At 50.2% G+C, this 13,062-nt stretch overlaps 1 protein-coding gene across 2 annotated transcripts in view; it reads right to left on the reverse strand.

The window, feature by feature from the left end:
* The window catches only part of VSTM4 (V-set and transmembrane domain containing 4), a gene marked incomplete at both ends in the record, with an annotated part of 98,392 nt that extends 87,569 nt beyond the window's left edge, over positions 1 to 10,823 (reverse strand). For both annotated transcript variants that reach the window (XM_080694670.1, XM_080694669.1), the window contains 2 exons: positions 2,367 to 2,765; positions 10,763 to 10,823. In XM_080694670.1, coding sequence (XP_080550796.1) covers positions 2,367 to 2,765; positions 10,763 to 10,823 — 460 coding nt within the window. The remainder of the gene's footprint in view (positions 1 to 2,366; positions 2,766 to 10,762) is intronic.
* Positions 10,824 to 13,062: the final 2,239 nt, after the last annotated feature.

The raw sequence follows: 13,062 nt of genomic DNA on the forward strand, positions 1-13,062 counted from the left end.
AAGATGAACTTTCATATTTTCATGTTTTCCTTGTACTTTATTAGCTTTCCTGTTGCTGTCACCAAAATACCTGACAAGCACAATTTAGAGGAAGAAAGATCTATGCAGAACTCATAGTTTTAAAGGTCAGTCCATAGATGGCTAGCTCCATGGCAAAAATGGCTCAGTGGCAAGACAGAGCAGGACAAATAAGCCATCTCACCTCCCAGCAGCCAGGATGCAGAGAGAACAAGAGGAGAAGGCCAGAGACAGAGACAGTTCCCAAGGCCACACTCCCACCGAGACACCTCTACAAGCCATGCCCCACCTCACTTCCAAACCTGGCTAACTGCCTAACACATGAGCTTCTCTGGAAAACATTTTATATCCCAATCATAACACTTTGAATGAATCTTTTACTCATAATTTTCATACCATTCTTGTTTCATACCAGCTGAAAAAAGATAGTATAGCCACTATACAATGTTGTGTAGACTGTACCAAAATTATAATCTGAAGGATGCTAGAGGCAAGAGAGCTCTCCATGCATTGGGACACTCAAAGAAGGTATGCTGGAAAAGGGAAGATGGATGTGAGACCTCATATAAGATGTGCAATTGAGGTGAGACTACATCCCCCATATCATAGCTGCCTCAGAGGCATTCACAGCAAGAGATGCTAATGCCACCTAACAAAGAGCACTCATTCCTTCATCAAGTATTTACTAAGTGTTAACTGTGCACCGGGCACTGTTTCTAGGCACTCATAATCATCATCATCATCAATCTCATCCTTAAAACGAAAATAATATTGTATCAGTCAGTTGGGGTTCTACAGAGAAACACAAACACATCTAGAAATAACATTTTGCCAACAATCAAGGCTTCCCTAAGCCAGTCAAGTTAACACTAACCATTGTGATTTATGTAGACTAATCCATTGAAAAGGCATTTTTGAAAATGCTGGTGGGAATATAAATGTGTTAACTATTATAGAGGTCAAATCACGTCTTTAAATTTATCAGGCTTTAAGTTGGATATACCTTGGACCCAGAAATCTTATTTCTAAGACTCTAGGCTAAGAACAAGTTAATTGGCAAGGATGTAGTGTAGCTTAAATGTCCAATGAGAATAAGTAGAAAGCTAAATTGTGGTGCATACATACCATGGAGTATTATCCTGCCATTAAAATTGTACTATGGAAGCATATTTAACAAGGCAAACTGTGGACACTGTTTAGTAATATCAAAAACAGGCATATATATATATATATATATATATATGCAAATATATATGTGGATACAAACAGGAAATGCATATGCAAATACAGATTTATGCATATATGTGAACTTAGATTTTATGTTTTTACTTTCATAGAGCAGGTTGTACCTGGATGGAGTTAGGGTAAGTTTCTCCTTTAGACCCTTTCAGTATTTTTCCATGTTTCTGTCATTGAACTATATTATTTCTTGCAATAGAAAACAATCAACATGTGGCAAGCAGGACAAATAGCAATCGTTCCTTAAATATTTTGGTGTGAGTCGTTCTCCAGCTGCCAGGAAAGACGCTTGCAACAGCAAGCTGAGAAGTGACCAGACACTGGCCTTTGGTCATAGGCGTTTACAGTGAAAGACAAGTTTATCCCACATTGGAATATGGAAGAACACTAAAGGAAGAAGCACATGGGTAAGTCCAGGGTGAAGGGCAAAGGCTGGGGTAGCATTAGTATTAGGGAGGAAATCTCAAGAAGCAACCCCCTCTGCCAAGGACAGCTTGAGAAGGGGGCAGACAGGAGGAGGTACAGTGACACCTTCGTATATGGACATAACATTATTAGAACTGCTTCCCCCTCTACTCTCCTTTTCACCCTCTCATAGCCTCCTTCCCTTGTCCCCTTCCACAATTCTACTGATCTCTCTCATTTACCTGAAGTCCTGCTATTATTTGTTTTCTATTTTCTTCCAGCATCATTCTCCCTCTAAAACAACCAGTCCCCTTTGCATAAATCAAAGTTGAATTCCATTTATGCGGAACTCTTTACCCTATTGCAATAGCTACTGCTGGATAAAATGTCCTGACCCCTTGAACTAGTGCCTGGCTCTGTTTATCTTTCACAGTGCACAGTGTGTCCGATCTTTCAGACCTGAAAGAGGTTCTGCCTGAGGAGCAGGCTGGTGACCAGGGCAGATACCTGCTTCTTTCAATCTGCACTTCCAAATTGATGTCTATGAAAAGAAGACTCTTGTTCCCAATGTTCAACTCATGTGGCTGTCACCCTCAAAGGCTGGCAGATGTGTTCTAGAGCCAGCCCTGGGGATACCTGCATGGTGACAGGGAGGACTACTGCCCCCCACCAGCCTCTTCCTGCAGAGCCCAGCATGCCCTTACCTCTCACTTCCGTTGCTGAGGAGCTGTTGGACCAAGACATCCACTTGTTCCTGTGCTTGCTGATCTCCTGGACTTTGCAGATGTAATGCCCTTGGTCGGCTGGACGCAGGCTCAGGATGGACAGCCTGTAGAGCGCGCCCCTCGTCTCCTCCAGCAGATGCAGACGCTGCCGGTGCGCCCTGCGGCTGAAGTTTCCATAGTAGAGCACCACCCGGAGCTTGGTCATCTTCACCATCAGGACCTCCGGGGAGTCAGCACGGGCAAAGAACCAGCGCACGGCCAGCAAGTTCTCCTCCCGCCTCTTCTGGGACACGTGGCAGAGAAGAGTGGCATTTTCTCCCTCCAGGTAAACAACCACAGGACCTGGTGACACTGTGACATTGAGAGCCCCGCAGACCTCTGCAGAGAGAAAGGGGGAAGGAGGTGATGATTGAGGCCAGGGAAATATCTGGGCACTGTTGCATCCACGCAGAGACCCCCTCACTTCTCCATCTCACTCCCCACAACAGAAGAGGGGGTTCTTGGGGGGAGCTCCTCAGCTCCCTTGCTCCTATCTATGGGCAGTCCCGTTTACGTGGAAGGTCAAACACTGAGTCCCACCCCCACTCCTGACCAAACATATTTTTCAAGAAGTTTTTCTATGTTTGTAGCTGCACAATTCATAATTGCCAAACACTGGAATCAGCCGAGATGTCCATCAACAAATGAATGGATTACAAAATTATGGGATTCTACACAATGGAATTCTACTCAGCCATTAAGAAGAACAAAAGAATGTCAGTTGCAGGCAAATGGCTAGATCTGGAGAATATTATGCTAAGTGGGATTAGTCGATCACAAGAAGTGAAAGGGTGGATGTTTCCCCTCATATGCAGAAGCTAGAGAGAAATCGGGACAGAGGAGGGACTCCAGAGAAAGGGGAAGAAACCTTAGCGGAGTGAAGGAGGGAGAGAGGCGAGAGGGAGGAGGAAGACTTGAAGAGGGAAGCACCACAGTGGACATGATGTACATACACAGACTCCTCAGTGCCAATCACCGTCATGCATGAGAAAGTGGGAGGGAGAGGGAGTGGGGCGGGAACTGAGGGAGGGCTCGATGAGTACCGTGCGCATGTATGCCTCTATCACCCTGAACTTCATCAAGATGTATGATTATAGTGCACAAGTAAACTTTTTCATTTATTGCTGGTGCTTAAAATTAAATTTGGGAGGTCTCATAAGAATCCAGATTTGTGGCCAGGTGTGGCAGTGCACACTTGTAATTCCACTACTTGAGAGGCTGAGACTGGAGGTTCAAGGATAACCTCAGTAATTTTGTGAGGCTCTCAGCAACCTAGTGGGACCCTGTTTCTAAATAAGAAATAAAAAATTGGTCTGGGGATGTAGCTCGGAGGTAGAATGCCTCTGGGTTCAATTCCCAGTACCCACAAAAAATTTGAATTTTTTCAAGCTCTGGAAATGTCCAGCCCATACCCCATCTTCCCCACCAGTCTCCCCAAGGACTGTTTTGATCAACAGCAATGGTTCTGTGAATCAGGGCTGCTTCCTCTGATGACCCGTCCACCAAAGACTCAGCCTGACCTTTCTCCCTCCTTTCTCCAGTTGAGCTGCCTAAACTCTAACTAGGGCAGAGGGTCAGGAACAACACCAGGTGGTGCTAATAGTGCCAGTGGGACAAAAGGCCAGGGCTCTTCTTTGGACTCAGGATATCTGGTCACAGGAATGTTGTACAAGACAAAAGAATGAATGAGGCCAGAGAGCCCAGGTGGGGGGCAAATGAAAGACCCTCCCAATACCTCCCAATGCTCCAAGATTCCAGGCCCCCTCAGAAACTTAGGGAGGCCCTGTTTGAAAATTAAAAAAAAAAAATAGCCAGGTATGGTGGCGCACTTGTAATGACAGCATTCAGGAGGCTGAAATCAGAGGATCAAGGTTCGCGGACAGCCTCAGCTACTTAGTGAGAGGCCCTTACTTACTTAGGTCCTTTGCAACTCAGTGAGACCCAGTTTCAAAATGAAGAATAAAAAATAGGGCAGGGGGTGTAGCTTGGAGGTCGAATGCCCCTGGGCTCCATCCCCAGACCCGCAAAAATAAATAAATAAGTAAATAATAAAAGGCTAAGTGTAACTCAGAGGTAAAACACTGGTTTCAATCTTCAGTACTTCAAAAAAATAAAAAGAATTCCAGTCCTCTTCTACTCTTTCTTGTCCTTTGGTTTCTTAGTTCAAGCAGCTGAGGGCTACCTACCCCAGCCACAATTCTGCCCCTGAGATGGTTATTACCTTTCCCCACAACAGGAGGCACTATGCATGGTATGGTGTAGGCTGTGTGGTGTGGCCATGCTGCCCTAAAGACCAGAGGCAGAGCCCTCTTCTGTCTTGTGGTTGGAATGTGCTCCCAAAGCCTATGTTGATGGTAGGTAGAGATAGGGACTTTGGGAGGTGATAAGGATTAGATAAGGTCATGAGGATGGCCCCCAGAATGGCATTATAAGAAGAGGAAGAGAGACCCAGCTGTCTATCAGGCTTGCTTTGCCTCACCAGTGAGGCCCGATGCCGGGTATGGATGCCGGGTATGGATGGACAAGACCCTCAGCCGAGGCTAAGGCCTGGTGCCATGCTCTTGGGCCTCCCAGCCTCCAGAACTGTGAGCCAGAGGAACTTCTTTATGAATTTCTGGGTCTCTAGTTCTTTGTTATAGCAACAGAAAATGAACTAAGAGGCTTTGGCAGACAGAGCCCAAGAAAAGATGCTTTGTCCAGAATAGCAGAGCCTCTTTCTGGCCAGTCAGGACTGACTCACCATGACCCAGCCCTAGCCCCGGATCATCCAGGGCACAACTCCAGGAGATACCATCCACTGTCCACCCAAACAAACTAGCAGGTGCCCCCAAGGGCATCTCAAACCACAGCCCTCAGACCCCAATGTCTCTGTCTAGTCACGTGAATGAGTTTGGACCCCAGATAGCAAAGAGTCACCAAAACCTTTGTCCCTTGGTCAGGGCTGCAAATAAGGAAAAGAAAGATGGAGAAACACCTGAAGATTTGACAAGGAGGCCATGGATCTACAAAGGTGAGGCCATGTTGGCGGCAGGAGAGGGATAGTAGACAAAACATACTCTTCATTGTAAAAATCCCAGGAAGAGCTCATCCATCTTAGTCCATTTTCTGCTGGTAATAACGCGGTGCCACAAACTAGATACATTATAAAGAAAAGAGGCATATTTGGGCTCATGGGTCTGGCCCAAGGTTTAGGGGCTCATCTAGTAACTGCTGGCAGAGTCCTGAGGTACACAGGGCATCGTTTGGGTGAGACAAGGGTGAGTTAGAGATCTAGTCCCCCTGCATTCACAGCAGTCACCCCCCACCATAATAGCTCATTAACCCATCACCTGCATGAATAGAGTGATCCTTTCAAGAGGGCACAGCCTCTTAATATCTCATAGCAGATAATAAATTTCAACCTGAGTTTCAGAGGGCACAAGCCACATGTGAATGGTAGCAGTCACCCCTTATACTTGATTTAAGCTTCTTACTATTGAGTTAAGGGACTGAACATCTGGAAAGCTAAAATGCCCTAAGGTCAAGTTCCCTTCTTCTTCTTCTTTTTTTTTTAATCTCTTAGAAGCCAGGCATTATACCACAGGACACTCCAGAATAATTCCAGCACCTTAACTGCATCCATACAGTGCCTTTGGTCTGTGGGGTGACATTCAGAGGATAGTAGAGAAGTGAGACAGGCTGTCTTTGGGAACCGTTACTCAGCACACCACACAGATTAAGGGGTGGCCTAGATGTCCAGTCTTAATTTTGGGAAACCAGTGAATGTTACTTTACATGACAAAAGGTACTTTAAGGATGTGATTAAATTGAAATTCTTGGATTGTCCTAGAGTATCCTGTGAGCTGTTGCCTGGCTTCTTTGGTAACAGACCCATGGATGTCAAAAGTCACTCATAACCAGCAAAAGAAGGGGAACAGGCCCACATCTTCCCTGCATCTTGCCACCGGGTGAGCGCCCTGTCCCTGTGCCATGTTAAACTAGTCTGATTGTGCTTCCTCTGCGGGAGGCTGGGTCTGAGGTGCCCAGGGGCCTGATGGAGGAGCTCCTGGTGAGCCAGGAAGCAGCTGGGACACCCCACCAGGCCTGGGGTGGACGAGAGGGGCGAGAGCTCAGGGACACAACAGCTGGCTTCCAGCATCCAAGTCCAGCCCCACCCACCCCCAGAGCTCCAGCTGGGGTCAGAGAGCCAGAAGGCAGGAAATGGAAACAAGATGGGTGGGATGAGCGTGGCTAGGACCCCACGCCCCGGGCTCCTCCTGTTAGCGCTGCATCAAGCAGAGCTTATTTATGGTGCCTGAAACCAGGAGAACCTGCCAAGAGCTCCAGCCCCGTGGGAGGTGGATTCCATCCTGGAGGAGAGCCAGTAACCCTTCCACTTCCGTCCAGGCCCAGATCCCGCTCGCTCCCAGAAAAGCCGTGGACTGAGCCAGCTTCCCAGGGAGAGCCTTCTTTCCTCTCCAGCAGCACACCTCTTGGCCTGTATTTGGGTCGATTTTCTCCTACAAATGACCCAAGTATCTATTCCTCCCACCAAGGTGCAAAGACCCTCTTGTGGACTGAGTTATGCCCCCCTCTCTTCAGAAATTCACATGTTAAGTCTTAACCCCCAGTACATCAATTTGGACAATGGAGCTTTTATTTTATTTATGTTGGGGGTAGAGGTGCTGGGGGTTAAACCTAGGGGTGTCCTACCTCCAAACTTTACCCCTAGCCCTTGTTATTTACATTTTGAAACAAGGTCTTGCAACATTGCTGAAGCTGGCCTCAAATCTGCAATCCTCTTGTCTCAGCCTCCCAAGTACAGGGATTTTTAGGCCACTGTGCCTGGCTGACTTGGGGCCTTAAAAGAGGTGATTAAGAGCGGCATGTGGTGGCACATGCTTGTAATCCCAGTACTTGGGAGGCTGAGACAAGAAGATTGCAGGTTTGAAGCCAGCCTTGGCAAGTTAACAAGGCCCTCCACAATTTAGTGAGACCCTGTTTTCAAATAAGAAATAAAATTGTGCTGGGGTATAGCTCAGAGATATAGTACCTCTGGGTTCAACCCCTAATGCCACACACACAAAAAGAGGTGATTAAGTTAAGATTAGGTCACTAGGACAGGCCCTAATCCAATATGGCTGATACCCTTGTTAGAATAAATTACGTCAGACACACCCAGAGGAAAGACCTTGAGAAGACACAGGGAGAAGATAATGTCCTTTGGTGAATTGTGCCCCACCATGGCCCAGACTGCCACCTCCACCTGCCCGTGGTCCTTGGGAGGGGACTCTCCACCTCAAACAGGAACTCCAAGAGGACAATACCTGCAGGAAAGAGCCTGGTCCAGAGAGAGGGACAGGATTCCTGCTGCCAGGGCCCCACTCTTTCAACAAGCACATGCTCTGATACCGGGGCACCTGGGCACCCTGCATGGGCCAGGTGCTGGGATGTGCACAGTCCCACGCGTTCCCAGCTCTCTGGGGAGAAGCCATGAGACCTAGATGGAAGAGCTGGGTGGAGAGCCAGGGGCTGGTATCCAAGAGAGCTGGCTGGACATCCTGCTCTGCGAGGCAGGAGACTCTAGGATGCTCAGTTTCTTCATCTAAAAAATGGGAAAATGATTCCCTTTATGGGGAGCCTACGGGTGCAGTGAGGGCAAGGTCTTTCAAATGCAGATGCTCATTGACAGGCACTGCAACTTGGGGAGGTGGGAGCAATAGAGAGGGTGACCCTCAAGCTGACCTTGAGCAGCGTGTGTGCAAAACCTGCGGGTGCACAGGGCCCTACTTTTGGACCCCCCACTTCCATTTCTATTTTGATTTCCTGAAATTTTAATCATTTTTTTCACAACGGGCCCCAAATTTTCACTTTGCACTGGATCCCATAAGTTCCTTAGGTCATGATGATTCCACATAAACTTTACATTCTCAGGGAAAAGAATTTGTCTGGGGGTGGGGGGTCTCACCCCTCTTGTTTGTATTTTGGGATCATTTCATGAAATGGAGCCCACAGCTCTAAAACCACATTAAAAGTGCATCCATGTAGCCAAATGGTGCACAGTCTGCTTCTCCTGCAGCAGCTGAGGGTTCGGGACACAGCTCTCAGGAGCAGGGACTACGTGTCCTCGGGCAGAATCAAGACACCAGCCTCTTCCAGGACCCAGAAGTGGACGTGGCTCAGGCTCCTCAGTTCTGACCTGGTCAGGAAGGTGCTGGTGGCACTGGGACCCACCTTCCTCTTTCCCTCGAGGGTCTGCCCCACTCATTTCAGGGATCCACGTGCCTCAAAGTTTATAAGGAGCTCAAAGTATTAGGACTGGGTCTGCAGCAAAGAGTTCCTTCATGTTAGGAGGGAGAGATAGACTGAAATCATGACAGTCGGTTTTGGGGAGAAATACACTTAAAAATCCACATCACTTACTGAGCACTAAGAAGAGGTACTAGCCCTTGGGTGATTTATACTAAGCCATCACGTAAAATTAGCTCCTGTCCAGGACAAACGTTTTCACTCTCCTCACAGATAGGGGCTAGCATCTGCTCATGTGACCCTACACCAAACACAGTTGTGAGCAATTCGATGTATGTTCACAGTCTATCCTCATCCTCTGTAATCTCCGTGTTACAAACAAGACTGAGGCCAGAGAGGCTCGGCAACGTGTTCAAGCTCACACAGGACATGGCAGAGCTGGAATTCGAATGTAGAAGATCGGGCTTTAAAGACAATTCTATCCTCTAGACTGCGGCCTGAGTATTTTTAGAAAAGGACAAAATATCTTAGTAAATATTTTGCCCCCTGGTTTTCTTTTCTGTAACATGAAAGGTGGGACCAGGTGACCACCAAGGTTCCACGCCAGCCCAGATGACACAGTGCAGGGCTTGGAGCCCAGATGTATGTATGAAGCTGGGCGGCCAGGTCTTTCCTTGAAGGATTGTGGCAAGGAGTCATGGGTCACAGGTACGTGCTGAGTACCACAAAGGCAGGAAGTGTGGGGTGGCCCTGGACACTTAAAGGATCCCAGATTTGGGCTCTTGAGAGCTCCTAAGAACCTAATATATGTTTTTGCCCACCGAACAGTCGATCTTGGGTACGTCTCTGGCAGTGCCTGCAATGAAAACGCAGTCATGAAGCACAAGAGAGGGAGGACCCTCGGTCCCCTTGCAACCACTGGGTACTGGCTACTCCATCGAGGCCACGAGAGCTGGCCTGGCACAACAGTCACAGCAGGATGCCCTGTTGTTCCTGGCCAAGATGGTGACCTGAGACTGTAGGCTCCCGCAGGCTCTGTGACACGTGTCAGGGATTTGTGGGGCGGCTGGATGGGTTTCCTCCTGCTGGTACCCAAACCCTTCCACCTCAGTTGCTCATGTGCACCAGCTCCAATGCCAGCTCCAGCACTTGGTGGCTGGGCCACCCTCTCTCATGTACAAAGCAAAGGCAGGGCAGATTTGCAGCTATTAGGCCAAAGTCTAGAGCCAGGATTCCTTGGTTCAAATCTCACCTCTGCTGCTTAAAAGTCTACTGACAAGGCAGATCAGTCCAGAGGCCTGTGACTCAGTTTCCTCCTCTGTAGCATGGGGAAAACGGCATGGCTCTCAGAGGTTGTCACCGGCTACAACACTGAATTCACATTTGCTGAAGTGTTTGGATCTATACACATTGGCCCTTGTCATCACTACTTAGGAATACTGTTGTGGATAAACCAGGTAGTATACACCTGGCTCCATAGGCACCCAGGAAAAGTGAGCTATTGATGTAGTTGTTGCTATTTTTCTAGCCAGCATGACTCTTACAGCAGGGAGACAGCTGGCAGAGTCCTGGGACAAACAGAGAGGAAAGTTCCTCTGCAGTCTACAAGCCAGAGCCATCAAACCCCAGTGGGAGCCCGTGGTGTGGACAGAGAGGCTACCCCAAACCAGGGTGCTCCTGGGGAAGAAGGGTCCTGCTCTGCCTCAAGGCCCGGTCACCTCAAAAGGCCCCAGTTCCCAGCGCAGAGTCCGGCCCCTAGGGACTTCAGTTTCCCAGCCACCCTGCAGAGAGTTAAGGGAAGTCGTCGTTGTCCAGGGAGCAATTTGGGGTCCTGCCTGGGGGGAAGGGGGATCAACTAGGGATGGATCGCGCTACTGCTCCAAACTTCCCCGCCGAGGCCAGCCACTTGGGGGGACCCGGGTGTCCCGGGAGAAGTCTGCGGCGCAGAGCGGGGACGGGACAGCTCGGATCGGCCCGGACTCGCTCGGGAGGAAGTCGCCAGGCGCCGCCACACTGCGAGCCCGCGCGGCGCCCACGGGCACAGCGGCTCCGCGGGCCTCCCCGCCGGCCAGCCCGGCCTCGGCGCAGCCCGCCCGCCCGCCGCTTACCCGGAGCCGGAGCCGGAGCCCGCGCCAGCAGCAGCGCCGCCGCCAGCGCCACCAGCCGCATCGCCCCGCCGCCGCCGCCCGCCCGAGAGGCCGCCGCCGCCCCGGCTCCGGCCGCCGAGCCTCGGCTCGCCACGCCCACTCCCCCGGAGAGGACGCCGAGGTCCGCCGAGGCGGCGCGGGCGCTCCGGGACGCGGGGCTGCGGTTCGTGGTCTCCCTGCCCCGGGACGCGGCTACGCCCGAGGGGCGGGGACCTAGGAGATTGGGCGCCCAGAATCTGACCTGCTGGCGCTGGACTCCTCCACTATGGTCCACAGGGACCTTCCTGAGCCCAGAGCAGGGACCAGAGGAAGAGAAGCCCCTCTGCCGTCTCAACTTGGAGATGGGGGTCAGAGTGGGACCTCTGAAATATTTGAGGGTCCACATAAATAAGTCCAGAATATGTGGGGACTACTAGCAATAATAACCATTAGGGCACCTTTATCCAGGTCTGGGCCAAGTGGTTTGCACTGAGTGACCTAATTCTTCCACTGTGGGCCCCTCGGGTAGCTTTCTAATTTCTGAGTGCCTTGGAGGTGAAGGAACAGACCCGGACTCCCACAAGCCAGCCAACAGTGACAAAGCCACCGGGCCCAGAGGACCATGAGCCCAAATCTGGGCTCTAAACTCGGGATCTGAGCTCCACTGATCTGCCAGTTCAGAACCTCTAAGCAAGATGCTGTGTCCCTATGGCTTGCATGTGTCTATCGGGGAGGGTTTTGTGGGGTTCCAGAACAGGAGAGCAGCAGCCAGCAGGTGGGCCCTGGTTGAGGGTGCGTCCCAGGAGGAGCAGGAGGACCGGGTCCCCATCTCCTTCCCTCTGAGAGTGAGGAGGGGTGGGGAGACAGAGAGAGTGTTGCTAAGCCTTCAAGTGAGTCCCAGAGGGAGCATCTGTCCCTGTAGCCCAGGCCACTGGAGCAAAGGCTTTGTGAGATTTCCAAATACCAGGAACTCCCTGGGACCCCCAGGCCCTTTGAGGTCTTCCATCGGGGGACCATCTCACGGAGTGGGGCCATGTGGGGACTGGACTTGACCATCCAGGCAGCAGGAAAGGAGCGGCAGGCTTGTGTACTGTCCTCGAAAGTCAGTGGTGAGCCAGCCACATGGTCACTGCATCTGATGCCAAGGACAAGAAGAGCAAGACCGTGGTCAGGCTGAGTCCTGTAGCCCAGGAATGCAAACACTCCTAGGAGGCTTCCAGAAAAGAGCTTGGAGACCACGAGGCACACATGAGCCAACCTTCCATCCCACCCATGTGAGGTCCCAGGCCCTGTGTTACAGATTAGTAAACTTGGTTCAGAGAGGACTGGAGCCAGATGTGGTGCACATCTGTAATTTCAGTACCTGGGAGGCTGAGACAGGAGGATCACAGGCTCAAGGCCAGCTTTAGCAATTTTCAAGACCCTCAGCAACTTAGTGAGATGCCGTTTCAAAGAAAAAAGAAAAAGAAAATGGGCTGGGGGTGTAGCTCAAAGATAGAATATTCCGAGCCGGGTGTGGTGGTGCATGCTTGTAATCCCAGCACTTGGGAAGTGAGATAGGAGGATTGTGCAGGTTCAAAGCCAGCCTCAGCTACTTAGTGAGGCTCTCAGCAACTTAGTGAGACCCGTTTCTAAATAAAATATAAAATAGATCTGGGAGTATAGCCTGAAGGTAGAAAGCCTCTGGGTTCCATCCCAGTAACACACACACACACACACACACACACACACACACACACACACACAGATAGAATATTCCTAGGTTCAATTCCTGGTACCCCCCCCCCCAAAAAAAATAGGACTGAAGATCTTCCCAGGGTTCTGTAGGCCACAGAATGTCTGAACTGGGAGTTTGGACTGTGACTATGGACTACCGGCTTGATCCTGCAATCCATGGCAGTGTCTGAAAGGACTGGGGAGAAAGTTCTGGATGAGGGATACTGGTTCAGAAAGCAAACTTGCATCCTATACTGAACGACAGCTGTGGGTCCTCGGCAAGGTGACCTCTCTGAATGCTCCTGTAAGGTGACATCTGTAAAATGGCATCTCAACATGGAGCCGTGGGGCCGTTGGCTGTCCTCTGTGACTTCCTAGCCTAGCCATGGTGCTTGCAACCTACCGTCCCAGTTGATGGAGACATGTTGTCCACACTTGGAGGAGCCAAATCCTGCTTCCATCGGTGTGCTTTTCTAAGGACCCTTCTCCCCTTGCAGAACTGAGCAGCTGTTCAACCCAGCCAAGCTCGGGTCTGTTTTCTCATCACCCAAACTGGTGCTTGCTGG

The sequence above is a fragment of the Muscardinus avellanarius genome (genome assembly GCF_963383645.1).
Source record: "Muscardinus avellanarius genome assembly, chromosome: 4".
NCBI lineage: Eukaryota > Metazoa > Chordata > Mammalia > Rodentia > Gliridae > Muscardinus > Muscardinus avellanarius.